Source organism: Sturnus vulgaris, chromosome 5 (assembly GCF_052056855.1).
Source record: "Sturnus vulgaris isolate bStuVul1 chromosome 5, bStuVul1.hap1, whole genome shotgun sequence".
Classification (NCBI taxonomy): domain Eukaryota; kingdom Metazoa; phylum Chordata; class Aves; order Passeriformes; family Sturnidae; genus Sturnus; species Sturnus vulgaris.
In genome coordinates, this window is record NC_142247.1 from 53,198 (window position 1) to 76,526 (window position 23,329).

The 23,329-nt window shown below is 39.0% G+C and overlaps 1 protein-coding gene across 20 annotated transcripts in view; it reads left to right on the forward strand.

Annotated features, from left to right (window-relative positions):
• LOC106849463 (solute carrier organic anion transporter family member 1A2) overlaps positions 1-15,630 on the forward strand; it is a 29,994-nt gene extending 14,364 nt beyond the window's left edge. For 9 of the 20 annotated variants that reach the window (XM_088164485.1, XM_088164484.1, XM_088164490.1 and 6 more), the window contains 14 exons: positions 444-542; positions 1,630-1,771; positions 3,101-3,233; positions 3,935-4,041; positions 5,802-5,948; positions 6,246-6,344; positions 6,778-7,011; positions 9,078-9,242; positions 10,091-10,286; positions 11,110-11,275; positions 11,846-12,030; positions 12,602-12,666; positions 13,782-13,899; positions 14,714-15,450. In XM_088164485.1, the coding sequence (XP_088020611.1) occupies positions 444-542; positions 1,630-1,771; positions 3,101-3,233; positions 3,935-4,041; positions 5,802-5,948; positions 6,246-6,344; positions 6,778-7,011; positions 9,078-9,242; positions 10,091-10,286; positions 11,110-11,275; positions 11,846-12,030; positions 12,602-12,666; positions 13,782-13,899; positions 14,714-14,873 (2,016 nt within the window). In that variant the 3' untranslated portion in view covers positions 14,874-15,450. Of the gene's footprint in view, positions 1-425; positions 543-1,629; positions 1,772-3,087; positions 3,234-3,745; positions 3,848-3,934; positions 4,042-5,801; positions 5,949-6,245; positions 6,345-6,777; positions 7,012-9,077; positions 9,243-10,090; positions 10,287-11,109; positions 11,276-11,845; positions 12,031-12,601; positions 12,667-13,781; positions 13,900-14,713; positions 15,451-15,477 lie in introns of those variants that run through there. The other 11 variants (XM_088164498.1, XM_088164497.1, XM_088164494.1 and 8 more) reach the window with 8 other exon arrangements.
• Positions 15,631-23,329: the final 7,699 nt, after the last annotated feature.

Genomic DNA, 23,329 nt, shown 5'->3' on the forward strand with positions numbered 1-23,329 from the left:
CTCCTTCTCTGAACACATTTTTGGAATATATGTAAAATGTTAAGAAAGCAGGCAGCTTAGCACTATGAGACACTCTAATCATCAAGCTGAGATGGAGATAAGTAGGGAGATGAATAAAGAGAAATATTTTTGAAAATCTTGGGAAAGGAGAATAGAGTCTGTTTTGTGTCCGTTTAGGACTTGAGTGGGTCTGGTGGTTTTGGTTTTGTTTTCCTCTAATTCTAATGACAAGAGATTAATGTCTCTGCTCTAATCAAGTTACTTCATTTAGAATAAAATCCATTGGCTTGTAGGCTTTGTTGCAATTCAGTTTGCAATTATTTTAAGAAAATGCTAAAATATCAAATCTCTTAGAAGGAATATAATATTTTTGCAAACATGGGACAAAAAACTTTTGTTCTTTTTTCTCATCTTTTCCAACGCTGTAATGGGATGGCTGACAGACTCAGAAACAGACATCAGTATCAATTAAAAAAGGTGACATGAAGGAGCCTGAGAAGCCACGTGCAGAGGACAAAATCTGCTGCATTTCCAAGCTGAAGGTACAGCCATATTTTAGCAATTTTGCAGGAAGACACAACTGTAATTACTTGCATTTACAGTATTTTGGTAGAAATTAAAACCTAGCCTAAATTAATGGGTAACCCGTTCTTTTTTTATCCTTAATGCCCTAACTAAGGTCAAAAAAGTTAGTAAGCAGCTGTGCTGGTTTTTGCTCTCCCTGAACTTTACATTCTGTGGTGTGTTGGAGGTATTGATTGATTGCTGCATTGAAGCTCTACCACTGAATTTGTGTCATCCCCCCCAGTCTAACACGTTTACCCTTCATTCTTGAAGCTGTGAAATGAGCCTTACTGACTGGGATGTAGCAGTAAAAATTGGCTGTTGGTCCTGAATAGTAATTCAAGTTGTCAAGAAATGCTAGAAAATCTTGTAAAATAGGTTTTTTAAAATAGTAATTAAAAACCCAAATACGCTACTTTTGCTTTTTAGCTTTTGCAGCAGATGTGCTTAAAATAATATTGATTTCATTTTATAAATGCTGTTTATAAAGAAACTTGAAGTTAAAAGGATTTGAATACTACTGCACTCATTACTTTTAACTTTTTAACTGTCAGCTGCTACTAATTGTCTTGTAAAAAGGACATGTTATTTACTCCTTTCAGTTGAAATTTCTTATTCTGGCCTCATGATCTCTGCTGGGATGGGAGAGCAGATCCTGGATCGGGTAATTCGACCAAAGGAAATTATTTTAGTTCTGCAATTTGTCATTCACATGAACAGAGGGTGAGAAGGTCCTGCAGGTGGCAACCTTGCAGCAGGCACATGGTTGGGGCTTATGAAGAGTCTTGGTCAATTCCAGAAGATGAAGAACAAAGGGGTTTTTTTTGTGGTTTGTTTGGGTTTTTGTTTGTTTGGGTTTGGTTTTTGGTTGTTTTTTTTTTTGTTTCTTAGTTTAGCGAAGCCATGACTCTAGAAAAGAATAGATGATGGGATTTACATGCATCAATGGAACAGAACTACTCACTGTTTAAACTGGAAGCACACCTTCACTGGAGGAAAGAACCATGGAACATTCATAAATATGTAATTTTGAATTGTTTATTCATCCTTCTCTTCCCTTCCTAGGTATTTCTGCTGGCACTGTCACTTGCATTCCTTGGGAAAACGATGTCTGGTGCTTACATGAACAGCATGTACACACAGATAGAGAAACAATTCAATATCCCAGCTTCTCTAGTGGGCATCATTAATGGAAGCTTTGAAATTGGTAATCTCATTTTAATACTTCTGATTCCTTGAAAATGTAATATATGGTATGAGCATGTGTTAGTGACTCCCATTTGCACTCAATTACTGTATGTGACAATAGTGGCCAATCCTGTCGTTCTTTTGAGCTGATGTGTAACCATTTCATGCCTTGGAAACGAATAGGACCACTTGAATGGGTAAATCTGGGTTTAAAACCCGGTTCAGCTAATTTCTGCACTATCATAAGATATGACAGAGCAAGTAACAAAATAGAGTTAGTTTATGAGATGTGTATTGAATCTTTTTGAAGAAAACAAAAAAGCCACTATGTAAACTTTGTTTGAATTTAGTCATATTTAGAATTTTGCAGTTCCTTTAATTAAACTTGGTTAGAGTGGATTGTGAATCCTTACCTAAACTCGATAATATTTTAAGGTTTCATATTTGTACAACTGTACCTGCAAAGAAACAGTTTCCTTGCCTGTCAGTAAGTTTTGTTGTCCAGCGATAAATTTAAATGTACATCTATAATTGTCATTCAAGCCACTGGTTCAAATACAGCCTGTTTAGAAATTATACATAAAAAGGCATTATTTTCTTTTAGAGCATGATGCTCGTCACTTAGAGACATGATTTTGTTCTTCTGACAAAAAGCTCACAAAATTAGTAGGTGTGCAATTACTAAATTTCTATTTTTATAGGGCCTGATTCATAATATGAAGCTTGATTCTTTTCTTAGTTGCATAGTAATAAATTGAAAATCAATTGATTCTAAGTCAAAGTGGAGGAGAGGAAAATGATAATTTTTAGTCCTTTTTTTTTAAATGGTACTAGGTATAAAAACCTGTATTTTTTATTCTTTAAAATTTGCTGAAATTAATATTAATTTATTATTTTTTTTTGTATGATTGTCCTCTTGTGTTTATTATTTTCACTACAAACCACTATACACTTCTGTATTTCCCCACACATTACAAAATAAGGTATCCTAGGAGAATAACTTCCTAAAACAGCCGTTATTCTGCAGTCTCTGGGCCTGATCCCTATGCAAAGCAGTGGGAAATTTCTTCTCTATAAAGGTGCACTCAAAAATCTCTCACTGTGATCTCTTTTCCTTTCCGCCTGTTATTCTCATGTTCTTTTCATGTGATGTAACTTTTCCAAAAAAAGATCACACAAAGCAGGGAATTATTGCACCATGTAGGCAGTTCACTGTCTAGTGACACTTTTTTCAAGACAAGAAAAGAAACAGAAGTTGAGCTTACAAGATATACTCAAACTTCTATTGCACTTTCAAAGATCCTGGGATGCCTTGGTTTGTAAATTGTGAACCAGGTTCTCTTTGCAGGAAACTTGCTGCTGATAGCATTCGTGAGTTACTTTGGAGCAAAGCTTCACAGACCCAGAATAATTGCCTTGGGCTGCACAATTCTGTCCTTTGGATGTCTTTTGATATCACTTCCTCATTTTCTGTTTGGAAGGTGAGTGTTTTGCTTAACTCACAGCAGCCTCTGTGATCCTTACTTGCATTAATTCTTACATCTTTCCACTGAATGGTTTGCTTATGGGGAGAGGCATTGCTGAGCATGATTCAATATGATCATTGCAGAGCAGTTTTGTTGGTTTTGCTCCTGAGATGGCTTCAAAAGTCAGTCATCACCTTCTGAGGACAGTCACCCCTCTGATGGGCATCTTCCCTTGCCTTTGTCCTTTTGCAGCCCCTTGTGTGAGCTCTCCCAAGTGACATGGGCAGTGATGCTGTCATTTCACACTGCTAGCTCTTGTCTGATGGATGGGCAATAGAAGGTGATTTCCAAAGATCTCTTGGTCTGGAATGTGGATGGCAGATCGTACCTGCCCACTGTGTTGGCAAGGCCTCTACTGGCCATAATGGTTCTTCAACTACTTTTAAATGATTTTTTGCTTGGCTTAAAAAAACAATAATCTAAGCTTGTGTCGTTTTTAATCAACAAGGTATGTTTTGATCTTTCAGTCTTGTGTCCAGTGTGGAATGGCTCTGACAACCTTGGCAGCACCCTCTGTTAACTTTTCACATGGATTCCCTTCTTCCTACAGCTACACACTCTTCTAATAGGTAGCTCAATTACTCTGGTGTAGACAAGTGAGATGGTTCTCATGAGTATCTTCTTGACCTGTACGTGCTTTCCTTTCATTCCAACAGCTATCATATTGAAAGCAGCATTTCACAACAAGAAAATTTTTCAGTGGTGCCTCTATGCCTTGTTAATCAAAACTTGTCCTCTTTGCCTACAGAGGAACCATCAGCAGGTATGACTTTTCCTGTTTGTATTAGTATTTCTTTCTGTGTCTTTAGTGTCCAAATAAATTGGCTTTTATTATTATTAGCAATTGCTTCAGGGTTCTGTTTTTAATCAGTACTTTTTGATGACCTAGAAACTAGAGGTGAGGAAATTTCCTGGCCTTTGTGTTTCTTTGGCTCCAGAGCTAAAACATTCCTTTCATGCAGTTTTCACATTGTCCAGGCAGTTCAATTAACATCCCTGGCAGTCTGCTTTGGGATAGTATAACACCAGGTTGTTCTCACAAATGTTCCTCTTTTTGACTTGAAATCCTATGGTACCATGAGGAGGTGGGAAGCATATTTCAGCAGTGGGTAAGAGGCATAAGGATATTTTTGTATTGTATCACATAGGAAGTAAAAGAACGAGAAATAGAGCTAGAACTAAAATATACATCTCCCTTCCCTTTAGAGAAAATAGTTTAAACTAGGCTAAAACTTACCTGTGAGACTGAAACATGCATGTGCCACTAGGAGTGTGCATGTAAAGGAGCTACTGGGAAGTCCAAGGGCTCAGAGGAAGCCTTTTAATGCCTACACACAAAATTATCATGCTGAGGCTGGGATTAATCTCCTGGGCCTTTAGCTACCTCAAAGGGAAGCATTCAGTCTGAGCCATCCCTTTAGACTCCCTTGACAGCTGGGCAAGGGAGACCACAGAGCTCTTGCAGAGCATATCCCTTGCTGTAAGGGGCAAGAGAATAGACCTGGGGATCCCAGCACCATAGAGTCACCCCAGGACAGAGTCCATGCTCTGTACTCCAGGGTGGATCAGATACTTCTTGGGTGGCCCTTCTGATTGCTAGAAACTTACTTAGGTGCTTGGTGGATGGTAAAAGTTAGGTGACTGGAAGCCCACATTTCATTGTTAAACTTTGTGATGGAGTTCCTTCAGGGTGTGCTGAAGCTGAATCACACTGCTGTAACACTGTTTTCATGCAGCGCCATCAAACCATTGCACTGTGCTGGCGTTTTCTGTCTCCATTGAGTGGTGGATGTAGCTTCCAAGCTTTCCAAGACTACATGTCAGTTAAGATATTATTTTTTGCATCTTTGCAAAAAGAAGTTATGAAATGTGCACACCTAACAGCACTTGAAGATTTCAGATACTCTATTTTTCCATTTTATAAATGCAAGAATAAAGGCACGGAAAGGTAAATCATTTTCATTGAAATTATGTACAGCCACTCAATAGGCACATTAGAACCCACAGATCCTCAAGCCTGTGAATAAACTTGGGTAAGGTGATGGCTTCGCTATTAGTCTATGGACAAGCAGGACTATGATATCCATATATATGAGTCCATTTCCTGCATGAAGTGAAAACTGGACTGAGTTTGACCACAGCTGCATGTGGATTGCTTCACCTGTGTTTGCTGACAGCAATCTGACATTGAAACACGGGATCTGGGTTTTATCTGTGGTCAGTCACCCAGAAAGACAGCAGCTGCTGCTAACAAAGCTGTTCTTTATTTGTTAATGAATCTGCACTGAGAAATCTCAGCGTGACAAAGTGGGAGAGAGCAGTGGAATCTGAAGTAGACTATGGGATGAAGAAATCCCAGTTCGAGGAGAAAAAGGAAGTAAAAAAGTATTTTGACTTTTTTTTTTTTTTCAATAGGACAGGCCTACCCACCAAGACTTAAGCTATTGCTCAATTCTTTGTCTCTAGGTTTTCATCAATAGTTGGGACTAAAACGTTCATTCGAACTTTTCGTTTTGTCCACAGAATGTGAAAAAGAGCCTGGGTCCTTGCTGTGGATATTTGTGATGGTTGGAAACATAGTGCGAGGAATGGGTGAAACTCCCATCATGCCTTTAGGCATTTCCTACTTGGAGGATTTTGCCAAAGCAGAGAATTCACCTTTCTACCTGGGCAAGTCTACCCTATTGTGATAACTCCCCTCCTCCAAACACACACACATACAAACAAAAGGAAGTAGTATTATGATGCCCTTCAGTCCAATAAAGCAAGACAGAAAACAGTAATTATTGCCTTATCAAAATAATCATATTGTAGAACTTGGAATTTAACCAGAGAGAAACTGTTGGAATGAGGCCATTTTTGAGTGCAAATGTTTTTCCAGTAGAGTTGTCCTAACCATATGTAACAATTCCAAGAAGATAATTATGTCTGGGTTCTAATTTATGTTTTCTTTTTTTACTACTCTAGCATGTCTACATACATCAACTGTAATCGGCCCCTTCCTTGGTTTATTGTTGGCTTCATTCTGTGCAGAGCTGTTTGTTGACATTGGATCAGTAAGTGCAGGTAATGGGTGAACATATAAAACCTTATTTTTAAGTCTGCAGTTGGTGTATTTTTCAGAACTAAAAGATGTTTTCTTGTTAATATGTGTTAATCCTACCTGAGTTTGTTGCTGTTTCTCTTAGAATGGAAGGTCTGTGTACAATATTCAATTCACATATACACAAATCAATCTGCTCTTAAGGTATTAGATCAAAAATTGTCGTCTGGCTTAACAGAAAAAAGAACTAGAATTAATTTAAAACAAGCCACTGAAATTTGCCAGAAAATTGGCAACATTAGAAAAGAAGACTGGAGACTATTCTTATTAATTTTAAACCTCATTTTAAGAATTGTTAAAATGCTTTTATTTCAGAGATGACTAGGAAAGCGCAAAATGACAGCAAAGAATATTTCTGAAGCGATCCAAGATGTCTGGTTTTGTGTTTTATTATAGATGAGATAACTATAACAGCTACTGATGCCCGCTGGGTTGGAGCATGGTGGCTGGGCATTTTGATTTGTGCACTGCTAAACCTTCTTGTGGGAATACCATTTTGGTTTTTGCCCAAGTCACTTGTGAAGGAAGGTGAAATCAATGAACCTGAAGAGGCAAGTGAAAAAAGTGTAGCGCCATTGCAAGAAAATGATAAAATTGAAACCAAACAGACCATGTATGAAATTGCTAAAGGCAAGTTATATTATATTTTATTTCCTTCTTTAGTCCTAAGGTGTCTGTGTATTGTGTAATTAAAGATGGGTCCAAGGTATGCAATACCTACTCTGCTTTGATATCGCTGTAGTTCAAAGGCTTTGTGCAGGCATTTAGAATGGCTGCTTGCAGAGGAAGAAAGCTGATTTCATAGATCTAGGATTGGGACTCCTTCCTTTTCCCCTCCTGCATTTCAGATATAGATATATATATATAGATACTTTTTTCCCATGAGATGGTTAAAGCACTGAAATCTGGTTAGGAATATTACAACTCAGTGAGCTGTGGGTGAGTTGGAGATATTGATTGTATGTACCCCACATTCACCGTGCAGAAAAGCAGAAACACAAGATAAAATTGTGCATATCTTGAGTCCAACTGAAAGCCCTAGAAGGGAATTGACAGGTGCTTAAGTGTCTCATAAACATTTAATTACTGTTGAACAAAGATATATTCGACTCACACTTATTCATGTTACCATTGGCAGCTTTCACAAGTGTGTCTTTCAAATCTATGTATCTGTAGGAGGTTATCTTTTTCCTTCCTTATTTGAAGGGAACATCCTTCCTACATTTCCTGGTTGGAAATGTAAGTGAATAAACTATGTCAAAGTCTGTGATCTTCAGAGTAGTCTCCTGATCCTGTCCTGCTCAGGGCCCTCTGACAACACCTTCATTTTCAGACAGTAAGTGCCGTGTGGCAGCTCCCTCTCTCTGCCGTTTCCAGCTGGGTCCTGCAAATTCACCATACCCAGAGTCTTGGCTGATGTTGCAACTTCATTTTGCTAAACAGAGCATCTCTTTCTGCCGTCACATAGCCTTAAATGAATTCATGAATAAAATACTGTTCTAGAGAGGAAAAGTTCCCAGCTCAGATGGGAGTCCTCAGTGCACCAGGGTCCCTTCAGAGCTTATGTTTTCATGATCATTCCCTCCCTGCATTGATGTGAATGTTCACTGTCCCTGAACATCCTGAATGTAGAGCCTTTTCATTTCATGGGATTGTTGAGGCTGCAAGGGACTTGTGGAGGTCAGCTGCTCCAACCCTGTTCAACCACTTACAACCTATTACCAGGACATGTTCAGACAGCTTTTTAATCACCAGGGATTTGGAGTCAAAGCTTGATGTTCTTATAGTTAAAAATAACCTAAAATAAAATAAATTTATAATAATAAAATTTCCTTAAGATGCTCTGATTAAAAATGTCACTACATCTGTAAATAATGCAGGCTATTTATAGTGTTTCTAATATTTGACTGATTTTTGAAAGATTTGCATACAGATCTTCTTCTAATAAAGTACTTGCTTACCTCTGAAAGATATACACCCATCCTAAGTGGTGCCCACTTTCAGTGAGGCCCAGCCATTGTTTTGTAGATGCTTATATTTATCTGCGGAGTCTCCTGAAAATAGCTCAGCACATTGATTAACAGAGAACATTAGACAAAGGGGAATTGTGGGGCTTTTTTTATGGTTCAAATCCTGACTTAATGGGCATTACACAGAGCAAAGACCTGTGTAAATTAGTTTCTTAGATGATTACTTGGCTGAAAACTGGCTGATAGAGATTTTGAGAGGATGGTGGGAATAACTGTGGTCACAGCTCTCTTCAGGCCTCTTCTGCCTCAGTAGCAAAACCCAAAATCAGTGTTCAGGTCTTTGGGGGCAGCTTGTCACATCTCTGTAGTGCATTTGCACCCTTTGTATGCCAGGTGCAGGACAGGAGTTTTGACAAATGCTCCGGGGGCATGAGATGAGAGAAAAGGGAGGGCAGATGCAGCAGTAGCTGCTGCTGCTGCTGTGATTTATTATTTTTTTATAAGCAACAGCTGCACTGGTGTGTGTGTGTGAGGGTATCTTTGGGTAGAGGGGACATGCCAGAGTACCCTGGGCTAAGCAATCTCTGGTGTCTGGCAAAGCATGAGATTTAGCCTGATCCAGTTCAGGACCATTTCTGCTCCCCTCTGTCCCCCACAGCCACGCTGAGCAATGGGTCATTCTTTTCATAAAGCATCACACTAACTCATGGCATTATTTCATTCCAGATTTCATCCCCTTCCTCAAGGCTCTGTTTCACAACCCTGTGTACATGTTATTTATATGCATAACTGTGTTACAGTTCAGTGCCTTTGATGGCATGATATCCTTCATGCCCAAATATCTGGAACAGCAGTTTGGAAAATCTGCATCAGATGCCATCTTTTTAATTGGTATGCTTGCCTTTTGCTTTGCTCTATTCTATCAATTAGTGATGTCTCTATCTAAATTATCTATATTTTCACGGAGATATGTATATTCATGTGTATTTACATATACATACTAAGGTTAAATGCTTCTACAGCTGAGGAATAGCACACTACAAAGCATTTCTAAATATGAATGAATTTTCTGCTAAAAAACTAATACTTTTTTGTGCAGAATTTTATAATCCAATTCCCATCTTCTGAATTGGCTTAGAAAATTCAGCTGTTATGAAACTAAGCCATGTGATATTTGTGTAAAACCACTTCCAACATGTCTTTCAGTCAGGATTTGCTTCATTAAAGCATCAATCAGCGAAGAAGTGTGAGAACACATTCAGTAATCTCATCTTAAATCCTGAAAGTCTGTTCCTCTTTCTGTGATGCTCAGAGTGCATTAAGATGGATATTGATTGCGATTTGCACTAGCTTATATATCTGTTCAGTTTCTTTTCTCAGTCAGCTGGAGAGGTTGGATTGAAACCATATAATTTTTATTTTTTTTTTTAATTGAACCTAGAGTGCAACTCTAGATTGCAATTTTCCAATTAATGATTTTAGTCCTACCCTGTAGCTCACTCCCCAAGCAGTTCTTACCTGCTGTTGACTTTGGCAGAGATTTTGGGTGTGAAAGGAAATTTGCAAGGACCCATTTCTGATTGTAGTGAAATTATGCAGTCACGGGCACTCTTTGACTCTTTGCCAAGCACAACCTTCCCTTACAGCAGCTGTAGTAGTTACTTGTCTAGCTACCTTAGAGTAGAGTAGCTTTGGTGGTCTCCTTTATTTTAACATGGAAGTTTCACTTGTTTAAATAGGTGTTTACAACTTACCAGTTCTATGCGTTGGGTATTTTTCTGGCGGCTTATTCATGAAGAAATTCAAGATAAATAACTATCAGGCTGCGAACATAGCATTTTGGGTATCTTTACTGGAATACCTTCTCTACTTTGCTGCCTATTGGACTGTCTGTGATACCTCACCAGTTGCTGGTCTAACAGTTTCCTATCAAGGGTACGTTCTTTGGGACTCAAGAGGACTTCAGTCTTTAGATGCCAGGATGATTGATTTTCTTGTCAAGAATCAGCCAGTAGCTTGATTTCAGTTCCCTATCATAAATTCTCATGGCTTTTTGCTTGCATGAGACAGGAGGTCTGTTATCCCTGTTTCAAACAATAAAAGTGTATTAAAAAAGATATCCATGTCAAGACTCATGCAATTGCATGCCCATATTAGTTCTTTTACTAATACAATTAGTGAAGTCATGTAACTGCAGGTGAAAATAAAAATTATTGGTCAAATCAGGCATACACGAGTGCAATTTCAGAATAAGAGAGGAAAAAATCCACTTCTTGATCTTACACTGGTTTACTTGAATTTGATTACTATCAAGTTATCAGAGGATATTTTATCTGCAGTTTCTTGATTTGAAGCCTGCCATTGATCATTGGGAATCATAGGATGGTTTGCATTGGAAGGGATCTTAAAGATCCCTAATTTCCAGCCTCCCTACCATGGACAGGGACACTTTCCACTAGACCAGGTTGTGTTGCATGTCTGTAAAATGAACGTTGTGGTGTAGATGCAACACTTAGGGACAATTAAGAACATATATGCCATAAATGAGAAAAATGCTGTAGGGTATGCATACCTAATTTATAATAATGTAATATAATACAATTTAGTGTCCTATAGAAAGGCATGACTTCAGGGTAAGAGCATGTAGGACTGGGTCTTGATTCAACACTTGAGCTAGAATAGAATCTTAAGCATTGCAAAGGGTTACTGTGGGGATCTCATTATTGAAATACGTATTTGTCTTCCAAATGTGTTTCAGAATAGAGCAAGTTTCATATGCAGAAAATACTCTACAGGCTGTCTGCAACATGGATTGTGATTGCCCACTTAAAATATGGGACCCTGTTTGTGGGAGCAATGGAATCACTTATGTGTCACCTTGTCTTGCTGGGTGTAAATCCTCAAGAGGAACTGGAAGAAGTGTGGTAATTGTTGTACTGTACCTATGTAATATAGTAGGTGACAAATACTTATACCAATATAGGGCAGGGAATATCCATGCATGTACACTTAATTGAATATAAAAGGTGAAAGATTTGAACAAATTCATTGAGTAGCACCAGAAATTTCAAACTGCATATGAAAATTAGTTTCAGTTTAAATTAAAAAATAAAATTAAGAAGAATCCTTCTCTACTGAGAACTAAAGGAGTCTTAAATTCTTAACATGGAGTGAGAAATTATTCTGAAGGTATTGCCAACTGGAAATCTGAGTGCCCAAGAACATTTCAGCCAAAATAGAAGTCTATAGCATGGACTTAATAAGCTCTTTTACCCTGTAGATTTAAACAAGTAACCAGGTAGAACTTTTATCCCCAAATACAGGGGATGGCTGGACCTGTGCCTGGCAGATTGGGAGAGAGGCCACAGGGCAGTGCTCCTCATGAGTCACAAGTTCAAGTGCAGGAAACAGTGAGATGAGTGCCACCAGTGTTGGGTTTGTCACTCAGTGTGTGAGTTTGGACAATCTGTGTGATTAAAATACTTTTTTGACAGGTTTTTGAAAACTGCACCTGTGTTGCAGCCTCAGGATTTTCATTGCAAAACATCTCTGCAACTCTTGGCCAGTGTGATGGACATGAAAACTGTGACAAGATGCTCCATTATTTCTTAATATTGTCATTAGTCTGCAGCTTCATTTTTTCCTTAGCAGCCATGCCTGGATACATGGTCTTGATAAGGTACAGTAAAATTACCTTGTCTTAAGAAATCTATTGGACTTCTTCTTATTCTGAGGATTTAATTCTCCAGAAAATTAAAAGTTTTTTAGTTTTGCGTATAGAAGAAGGAAGAGTAGAAAAGCATTATGTCATTTGTGTGCTGTTAAGGTTTACTGTCATGTCACCTTTGAAATCTGATGTTGCTTCTGGCTATCAGCTTTATCCCGAATGAATGCAGGACCACTGAGTCAAGGCACTGGCATATTGAGTAGTGTGATACCCGTGTATTAAGCAATCACAGGAACATGGTGTTGATTAAGGCACATCAAGGTACACTACCCTGTACTTTGTGTTGGCCTCGGTAAGGGGATGATACTTGGACAAGTAGCTTTTCCTTTTGTGATTTGGCTGTCCTAGATAACACACTTTTCAGCAAACATCACCTAATGATCATAATGAACTCTTTCAACCAATGGTCTTATTAGAATGGTTTGAGCCTAATGTGATGAAGAAGTTGATTTTTAAGAAAGGATTAAACAGCTCTTGCTAATATCACTTCTACGAATAAGTGTACAATGCAATTATCATACAGGTCTCTAAAGCCTGAAGAGAAGTCGTTTGGAGTGGGTATCCATGGGCTGGCTTCAAGAGTGTTTGGTAAGAAAATATCTAACACTTCAGAAGAACAGTTAGTGCTGACCTAGAGAAGGATCACAACAAGGCTATGGGCATGGCAAACGAACCATTGCTTCTATGGAGTGCCTTTGATCAGGAAGCATTTAGGTTTTGCTTTTTTTTTTACAGCTCTCAGCAGCATGGCAAAGTAGAACTGCTTGCAGTTGGCATGTTTTTATACTGGATAATTGGCTGGTATCTTGGTTTAACCCCAGTCAGGATCTAAGTACTATGCATCCACTTATTCTACTCTTATATGGAATAGGGAGGAGAGTTGGGAAAAAGGTAGAACACACACGTTAAGAATAGTTCAGTAGTGGGAATAAAATATAATAATAATAATAGGAAAAATAAAGAGAGGAATAAAAAAAAAGAAATAAAAGTGATGCAGAATAAAATTGTTTGTGATGTTGATCACAGTATTCATCCCAATCTCAAGCAGCAGTCAGTCCTTCCCTGCCCCTTCTCTCCAGTCTATGTACGAAGCATGACATTCCAGGTTATGGAATATCCCTTTGGCCAGTTTGGGCCAATTGTCCTGGCCATGCTCCCCCCTGGTTTTCTGTGCAGCTCCTCCCTAACAGAGCATGAGACATGGAAAACTTGATGTCAGTACTCCTTAGCAGCAACTAAAACATTGGTGTGTTATCAACATTATTCTCATATTAAATCCAAAACACAGCACTGTACCAGCTGCTGAGAAGAAAATTAACTGTATTCCAGCAGAAAACAGGGCATGGGACTACATCTGCTGCTCCTTGGAAAGCCATTTGTCATTCCTTCACTATTGCTTATTGTTTGTTTATTGAAGGCAGCATTGCCTCTCATTGATGGGAGCAAACTTTGAGTTCTCAAGAGGAAACACTGTCCATACTGCAGCATGTGAATATTGTCTAACAGGCAGCAGGGAAGAAAATCTTTGGCTGAGGGTAGGTGGATAAGGAAGAAGAGAGAGCACAGGATACATAGAGGATGTGTCTCATGCTGCAAGAAGACAGTACAGATGGAGTAGGTGACAAACAGCATAGGCTCTGTCGTGTATCTGATAACCAGAAGAAAATAGCTATTCACAAAAATGTTGCTAATATTTTTTGTAGCTGGAATTCCATCTCCCATTTATTTTGGAGCTTTGATAGATACCACTTGCTTGAAGTGGGGTACTATGACTTGTGGTGGAGAAGGAGCATGTAGGATGTATGATATTGTCACATACAGGTATATTTTCTACTTTATTTTAATTTCACCTTCTTACTCTATTATTGCATGCATTAGAGATGTAATTTTATGCACTTTGTCTTCCTAGCAGACAAGCTGCTCCTGTGTTAGAGATATGACACAATTTTCTTTGGCATTGGCTTTATTTATCAAGTGCAACCGTTGACACAGACATTGGAAAAACCTTTGAGCAGAAATGTTCTGGTGCCATAACATTCACTAATAACCTTTCGTGAGAACAAGCCTTAAAAACACGGAATTATGATAAAAATAATGAAAAGCAGTTAGCTCGTGTGGGAAAAAGGTCTAATGAGTGGCTGCAATATCGTTGAACAGAAAATGGTTGAGACAGTGCTTGAATAAGATGCAGTTACTTAAGTTGGAAATCGGCCCAGAATACTGCATGTCACGTTTTTGTAGTCCTTCAAGGATGCTTGTGGGATTTTAAAAGAAAAATCTTGTTGAACTCATACTAATTCCTTATAATACTGTGTTGAGGTTGATTTGGAAGAATATTCTTATGAATATTTAGAAATTTTAACCAGGTAGTCTGAGCCCTTTCAGGAATCTCTTTTCCCTATGGATAAAGACATAAGAGTACCAGGTGCCTGACTTCACTGGCTAAATCATTTGCCTGAAACTGGGAGACGTAAAAGGCCGTTTTCCTTCTCTGTTCTCACATTCTCATCTTCTGTGAGATCCAAAAGCATCAGGGCACAAGTTTTAGAGTGGCTTCACAAAGCAATGTTTGCTGAGTAGTTTTGCCCTCTTTTTGCAAATGCATATATTTAATGAAACTCATTATTTATTTCAGGTGGCTCTATCTTGGCCTGCCAGCAGTGTTACGTGGAGTGTCCTACATTCCAAGCACACTAGTTCTCCTCATTTTAAAGAAGAAACTGAAATCTGAAAAGCCAGTCTTAATAAATGCCCCAATAGAAATGCAGGATCAAGAACAAGAAGCAGTGAAATAGCATTTCGCAGAAGGACGTGTTGGGAAAAAAACATTGCTGGGTAAATATTGGATATATCCTTGTGAAAAAAGTTGTACTTTAACTAATGAACGCTTGGACAGAGATGAATAGAATTACACATAGTTGTATCCTACTTACATTATACAAGTATCAGTTTGTAAACACGAGGCATGAGAAAAATGTTTGGTGCAAAAGAACAAGGGCTAGAAATAAGAAAACTTATGAAATGCCAGGTTTGAGTTGTCTGAGCAAAGGGCGGTGAAGAAGAAACGTGTGTTTAGTCCTGTTTCACGGAAAATAGAGAGAATTTTGCATTTGACCCCGAGCGATGCCAGATTTCATCTTGGAATTCTCGCGTGGTTTCTGTCAGTCGCTCTCATTGACTGTAGTCAGCATTTGCAACTTCTTCAGGCCCCAGTTTTCCATAAATTTATTTAATGATATTATTAGTCCTTTCTGGCAGGGATTGTTTGTTATTCTGCATTGCATAGGTGGCCAATATATTGGAAACCTGGTTTATGACATGGTCTGGGTGTTGTGGTTATGATAACAAATTAAAAAATTACATTTTTAAAAACTGCTGTGTTATGGTGATTTTTTTAAGATTTGCATAGAGCATTGACAAGGAAAGATCATCAGGATTCGTTACTTCAGTTACCTGCTGTCCTGGGATGTCTTCAATATTTAAGGAAAAAAAACAAACCTAAATGTCTCAGGTAAAAATAAAATATAAAGAAAATCCTGTTGATATAAGTCATACAAGCTGTCTTTGTGGTTTAATGCATCCATGTTTAGCATCTAATTTGGCACTGCCTCATGTTTGGCCCCAGTGCAGAGGACCCTTAGGTCTGTTTGCCAGTGGCCATGCAATAACTTCTTAAGGCCTTTTATTACAGGTCCTGGTTATTATTGCCTACTGCGTAAGGCATGGAGGGAGTTTGTGAAACTACCACAGACCAACGCTCCAGCACCTGCAAATATTTCCTACTTATTTATTCTATATGGCAGTCCTACTCCCATTTAAACCACTCAGGACCTTCTGCAGCCACCAAAAAGTGGGAAGGGTGTTTTGCCCCTGTAGTTCATTAGTTCAGGTACAATAAGGTGTCTTATTGACATCATACGTGTGAGTGCTTGGAATTGCTTTTGATCCTTGTGGCATCAGTGAGAAAAGATCCATTTCCTCCCACAGAGCAGGAAATCCGCTCCAGAATTTAAAGTTTCCTCAAATACAATCGATCCTTAATCCTAATTGTTTTGAAAGCATCTGTCATAGCCCCTGTCTCCCTTTGCATTGGATGATTAGAGCTGAACAGGTACAACATGAAGAAGGGGAATGGGAGAAAGACAGACATGATGCAGCCAGGAACAGAGAATGCAGCTCCTTGTTAAACCACAGATGTCCCAGAAGCTTTGTGGAAATTTGAAGCTGATTTTGAGCATTGTTCTTGCTAGCATGGGGCACTCACTGAAAGCCATTATTCTTTCTTGGTCATGTTCTTCCAAAGCTGGAGTTAAAAATCCTTCACAGACATTTAGTCGCAGCTTGGTGCCAAGGTAACCTGGGAAACGTGAAAAGTTACAGAGCACCAGAACTTCACAGCTGTAAGAAACACAAGAGCTTTGTTAAATAGGCAAATCTGTGCCACTTACATGGAGCACTGCCAGAGGGTCAGACCTAGTTAACTCACTGAGTTTTGAAGTGGAAGGAAGCAGATAGGAATGTTTCCAAGTTTTAAAACTAGCATTTCAGCAAGAACGTTTCCAAGTCTTAAATTCAACATTTCAGTGGGTATATTAACATCGTGTTTAGTTGTTCTGGCTCATCTGCCTGAGGATGGAGCAGTGCAAGAGGCCACGTGTCCCAGGGGCACCGCTGCCCAGATTGTGTCTCCAGGTGGGCAGTGCTGGATGGGTGATGCCTCCTTAGAGAAGCTTCTCGGCATAAACCAACCTGTGGTGGGAACATTGCTTCTCCAGAGCAGAACCAGAACACACAGGGTGTGGGCTGTGCAAAGGTAATCCTCATAAATCCTGTATGATATGCCATGCCTGGTGCCACAGCCATTCCTAGGATGGGGCTGGGAGGTTAGAAAATTACTCTTAAAGCTAAGCCTTCAAATGTAAAGCTAAACATGAGACTGGATTCCTTCAAGTTTTAACATGCTGACCTTGATTCAGCAAACCATTTAAACACGTGCTTTGAAATGAGTGGCCTTATGGATGTTTATTGTTTAAATAGGTGACACTGGACACTTCAAGAGCGAGCCTCAAACTGACACTGTTGTGACCCCTGTTTGAACAGAGGTGGGGTACAGAAAGTCCTGAGAGGCCATTTATTGTGCTTGAATGGTCTTTGGTCTGGTCCTGGTCTAATGTTTCAAGCACTGAGACCTGTGTCAGAACTGTGGGCAGCACAAGCCACAAATGGGAATAATGGCAGTAGAAGGAACAGCATATGAATATCTGAGCTGATAAAGCCCAATATGAAATTATAAAAATAGGTGGTAGGTTTATTTTCTGAGTGCCTGAGAGCCCAGCAAATGGTTTTCAGAGTACAACCAACCACGCATCCTTGTCACTGAAATTTCAACCCAGTAAAGGGTGCCCAAGAGCTGAATTTTGGTCCTTCAGCCTACCAAATGGAAGGCTGGGTGAGGCCTGGATGTGGATGCTATCAAACACTGAGAAACAAACACTTGAAGTTTTTCAGGCAATGTGATGACCTTGGAAGTATTCTAAAGGCAATGATACACAAACTGTTCACACAAACATTTATCTAGCATTTTGTACTCAAGGTCTTTTCTAATGATCCTTGATGTTCCATTGGGGTTTTTTGGACTGTGGTCAGCGGTTGAGCCATCGTTTTCAAAGAAATGAGAAGTCTTCAGTCTCACTGAAAAATGTCAATGCTTTGTAAAATGCACATCTCTGTGCAGGAGCGAGCTGTGTGGGGTTTTTTTATTTTTGTTTTTGTTTTCATTATTTTCTGAGTATTTTATTTTTATCAGCTACTTAATTGCCAAGTCTCTCATTATTTTATGGTGTTATCTATATCCTAAAAAATCCTGTGTCTGGTATAAAACTTCATTGTCCCTGTGCTGCTTCCAGCTTTTAAGAATTGAAACCTATTCTTGATGCACACAATAAACATTTCTGAATGGAACAGAACATATTGTCCAAGCTGTGATCATGTTTTTTTTCTTGACAGAAAATTACTCCTTTGGGAGGAAAATATGTTACCTAACAGGCTGATTTTAATTAGTGGACAGAAGAGAGGTATGGTGACCAAAGCTGCATCCTTACACTATAATTTGGCTGAGGTCATGTCTGATTGTCATATGATGCTTTGTGTTTGTGGTACAAACATTTTATATTAACATGTATAGCCTCTGAACACACGAGCATCACAGTTTTGGGTAAGTATTAGTGGCAGCTTAAGTTTGCTTTCTTCTTCTGTCATTTCCTCTGTGGAGAACAGTGGGCTGTTTTTTTAACCTTTCTATCTCGAGTGGAGTTTTAGCAACTAGCACTTCCCTACAGACTTTTCTCATCCAAGCAAACCATGGTGTCAGAAACCAATTCAGCCTGTGGCTGCAGAGAGGAGCTCCCTGAGAATACCTGGGATGGGATTTGGCATGCAAAGAAGCCAAATCACTTTTTAGTTTATGTAAGTCTGGTCACGTGATACGAACAGAATATATCCAGCAACAAGTCCTTGGCTACTGCTGCTTTTTTTTTTTTTTTTGTCCACACAATTGTTGTTAGTCTTTTCCTTTCTTAACAAGGCATGAAGTGTTCCCAGTTATGATGCTTGGGATTTTGAACTTTCTTTGTTTAGGACTTTCTCTGAGAATGTAGAAAATTACTTGGCAATTTCCCTTCTCTTGCTTTGTCCAGGGAATCAAGGGCATTTCCTAAATCACAGGAGACTAAAATCACAGGATAAAACACAGAGGATCCCTTTGGAAGGTTAAATCTTGGGTATTGCAATGCCTGACTTCCCTTCTAGAAGAGACCATTCCGTAGCTCCAGGCCAGAAGTGTGACATGTTAATTTCCATCTATTAACTTCCAGGAGACGTCTCAGGGATTTTGCTCACATGTGTGACCATGGGTGGCAGCTTGCTGGATCCCTACAGCCTGGGCAGAGCAAGAGGAAGGCCCTTGCCTGGAGGGCAGAAAGCCCCATTACAGGTGGGAAATGGTTTAAAAGGAGTAGTTCATTCCAGAGGTTTTGCTTTTTAAAAGACCTTGACCCCCTGTGTTGGTGGAAAGGCTGCCTGGCTTTGTGAGTTTATCACTTAAATGACTCCAAAACCAGCTTTGAAAAAACAGACTTCTCATTTGAGGTTAATGAGACACAGAGTGGGCCAGTTCATGCTGTACCTCTGCTGGTACTATTGTTTCAAGGCAGCTGCATGCTGGCTGGTACACCATGGTTTTTCCTTCTTCTCAAGAAAACCTTCTGATATAAAGACACAATCATATGTAAAACAAGCTTAAGTTTCTGCAGAAATTTTCAGAATAAAAAAAAAAATCCCAAGAGGGCACAAGACTCGCCGGGGTTTTTTTGTTGTTCTTTTTGTTTTGTTTGATTTTTGTTTTCTTTTGATTTTGTTGGTGGGGGTGATGTAGTTTTTTACCTCCCACTGTAACTCTGAATATTCTTCCTAGTGAGTCTGTATAATAGGATAGTAGCATTTGCAATGTTGCTGCTGCTACTTTGTGAGTTCTAGTTCCATGACCAGCATCTTGCAGGAATATTCCTTTCAGATATGTGTGTGTATATATATATGTGCATGCAGACACGAACAGACAACTTGTTTCAGACATGGACAACTTTCTTATGCTCTCTGTCAGCTTTCCAGCATTTCAATTTAACAGATGGAGTCTACTAAATGACTTCCCTTTCTATTTTGATTCCTTTTCTGTTGAAGCCTGGCATCTGAAATCCCATCCTGGATTCTAGAGAAGTTATTTCTAAGTTCAAATATAGGAAAGACAAAACTATTCACTGTTTCTAAGTTCCTCTGTTAATCTATCTTGATACATTTTCAGGTCAGAAAGGCTGGAGCACTAGAGGCTGCATTCAGCTATATGTCCTCACAGAGACCTTAACATCCAGTATGGGATTTTCTTGTGGCAATTAGACAAGTCTTTGTAGAGAAGAGAAGAGCTGGTAGTTCTCCAAATCTTATTTCTGTATGAACATCATGAACTTGCTATTATACACACACAGAGTCAGACAGTGGTATTGTTCAAAAAAAGAATTATGACTTCAGTAAACACCTGGAGACATGAAGAGTGGTACGTGTGGGAGAGCTGGTTTCCTTCCGTAGTGCAGCTGATAAATCCCAGAGAAATCCATATCACACAGAAACCCTTCTGCTTCTGAGGGTGAGCCATTGCAATCATTCAGTGTAGGTGGTGTCATTGGTATCTTCCCCCCTCCCTTTTCTGATATGTGAATTTTTCACAGTGTGTGGAATACCAGGTAGAGAGGTGCAGCCAATACAGGGCTGCAGTTCAGTCTTCCAGGTGCAGAGATCACTGATAGGTAATTACCCTGAAATTCAAAGGCATGAGTGCCCTAAATGACAGCTGATCTGAACTGTCAATGCTCATTTGCATGGTTTTTATCACAAACTCACAATAATAGTTTTAAATAAAGAGACAGGAAGAGTAGCAAGATTGAGGTTAATCTGAATATGCCTTGAGTGCAAAAAAAAGTCAACAAGTAGGAGAAGAGGTACCAAGAGGATCCATTAGCTTGTGTTTGCATGGAAAAGGATCCAGACAACTCTCTGATGCACAGTGAAGAAAAACTGCTCCCCCAGCGTTTTGGGCTGGCAGGTAATTCTCTGGGATAAAAGATGCTGCCTGTGGTCACTGGGAAGGGAGGGCAAGAAGCAGAGGGTGCTGTGGTTGACATCCCTGGCACTGACACTGCAGCAGGAGTTGTACTGCAACCTACAAACAGGGGCTCCTGGACTGTCAAAGGGGGTTTAGACTCCTGTCTCTTTATAAAGTGCTCGTGCTTGAGAATGCAGGCAGGGATGGTAATGAACAGATGGGAACAATTCAGACCTCTAATTCTAGTCTGGACTGAGTTGGTTTAACACTTTCGACTTTATAAATTGAGTGCAGTAAATAAATTACAGTCCTTACTATCAGTAAAAGATTATTTCTTGGCACATATTTTTTGATGTTTGCCAAGTCAAATTTTAAAATATAGGTGGCATGACTTCTGTTACTTCTCTGGAGATTGTTTTATACTCTGTTAATTTTGCTCTCTTGGAACCTTTCCACAGGCACCCTGTTTGTTCATTCTTTTTATTTTAATACAGATTTTTTTTTTTTAATACAGAGTTTCTCATCCAATTTAACATTAATGTTTTCTGTTTGATATTTTTACATTCTTCAGCTATTTACTAGTGTCAACCTCCCTAAAGTAAGGCTGTGCCTTTCCTATGTGTACTAGGTACATTATGATTCGTCTCAAGAATGCATGAAATTTGTGTCATGCTCAACATCCTATTGCTTTGAAAACTGCTTCTTGGTGGCATTTTGTTTTGCTTCCTTGAAAAACGTCTCACTGTATATTGCTTTAACATGTTGATGCTCTGTGAATTTTTTACCTTTGAGAATTTTCAGTAACTTGGGACATTAACAAATCAAAAAGCAAAGAACTATTTTTTGCAAATTGAATTGTCATTGGTCTTGTATAGCTGAATGTCATAAACTTCTCTCAGGGACTCCTGCTTTTGCTTTACAGAAGTTCTGTAACAAAGAAACATGGGTGAAAAAGAACCATGTTGCTTCCTGGAATGGAACACCAGAACAGTGATTAGAGCTGCATCAATGATACCCCTGACTTTTCTTCCAGATCATAGAGTGTGACTTGTTTACATTCCTCAGTAGAAGAAAGAAATTATCATGAGATGTTTGCCTAAGTTTATGCTGCACAACAATGTTAATGATAGTTCACAATATGCTTGCTTTAGATAGCACTAAAAACCCAGCTTGCTGAAAAACAATTACTGAAACTAATGCTTGAAAAACTCTTAATGCATAGTTTTATCAAAAAACAAAACTCTACGTAAAATGTTTTCTTCAAAAAGTGACGGTAAGTCTTCTTTGGAACTGCAAAGGGAAGTACTGATCTGAAGAGAATTTAGGAAATGTTTTCCTTGAAGCTTCCCACATCCATTTCTTTTTAAGTGAAAGTACAAAGTTTTAAGTTTTCTCCAATTACTTTTGAAACACGATTTCATAGAAAAACAGCTCTAAGTTGCATAAGTAGTAATAGTCTTGCATATGTATCAAGTACTTTAAGATTTCTTCACTTTTAAAAAAAGTGAAGGTAAATTCATAATATCTAAATGTACAAACAAATTGGCATTGAGATGTTCCTTCTACGTTTCCCACCAAGGACATACTGAAATTTTTTGGGGAATTATTTAATAGGTTGTTATTATTGTACTTTTGAATAAAAGAGCTGACTAGCACTTGAACATCCACCACTTTGATAAGCCATGGCTGTTTAGACCCATCATAATGCTCACAAGAATTCTTCCTATGACTTTGGTGGAATTTACTGGAATCCAGGGGATTTGCACTCTTTTTGCAACAGAGAATTTGTCCATCCACAGGGGGGTAAGATTGAAAGTGTACTCCTTGCTCAGATGTGCCCAGAGTTAGCTGTTTACAAGGCAAGGTTTCTCTCCAGTGCTGCTCTGCTCATGAAGGCACTACTACACTGTGATCCAACTCCCTCTCCTTTCGCCCTGCCTCAGGCACATTTTGCATTCACGCAGTGCTGGCACAGGCAGTGGGCAGGTCCCACTCTGAGCTGGAGCTTGGAGAAGACATCAGAGATCTTGGCCTGAGAAAAGTATCAATAGTAACATACTTGAAGATGATTTCCTTTGGGTTGCGTTCCACTATAGGCTTACTTGTTTATTTTCTTTGGATACAAACTTTCTGTTGCAAAAGAGAGCTGTGATTTTTAGAACCTAAATTTCTCCATCAGCTCATCAGGTTCATTTTTAATTTGGCTTTAATTTCCAATGGCATACATTGAAGTGGGCATCCCTTTTCCAAGGGCTGTCAGCGGCCATTAAACTTCTCCTTTTCAGCTTTGAAAGCATCCCCTCTTTGGGCTCTTCAAATCTTAAGCTGATTTATTTGTAAGGCTAGGGTGCATCTAAACACTAATTGCTTTATTCAGGTTAAAGCATTGCTCCAGCATGTGCTGGAGATTCAGACTGGAAGTCCTACATCCATTCTGACAAAAACTTTATTTTTCTCAGATATCCTTTTCTTTTTCAGAAGCCTCATTAATTCAAGCACAATTATATCTAAATGCAAAGGTACAACTTGCTAAGAAGTGTTATCAGTTGGAATAATTTTTAATGTCTATTTCTCCAAGGTTAACAGTATTGTTTGCCTACA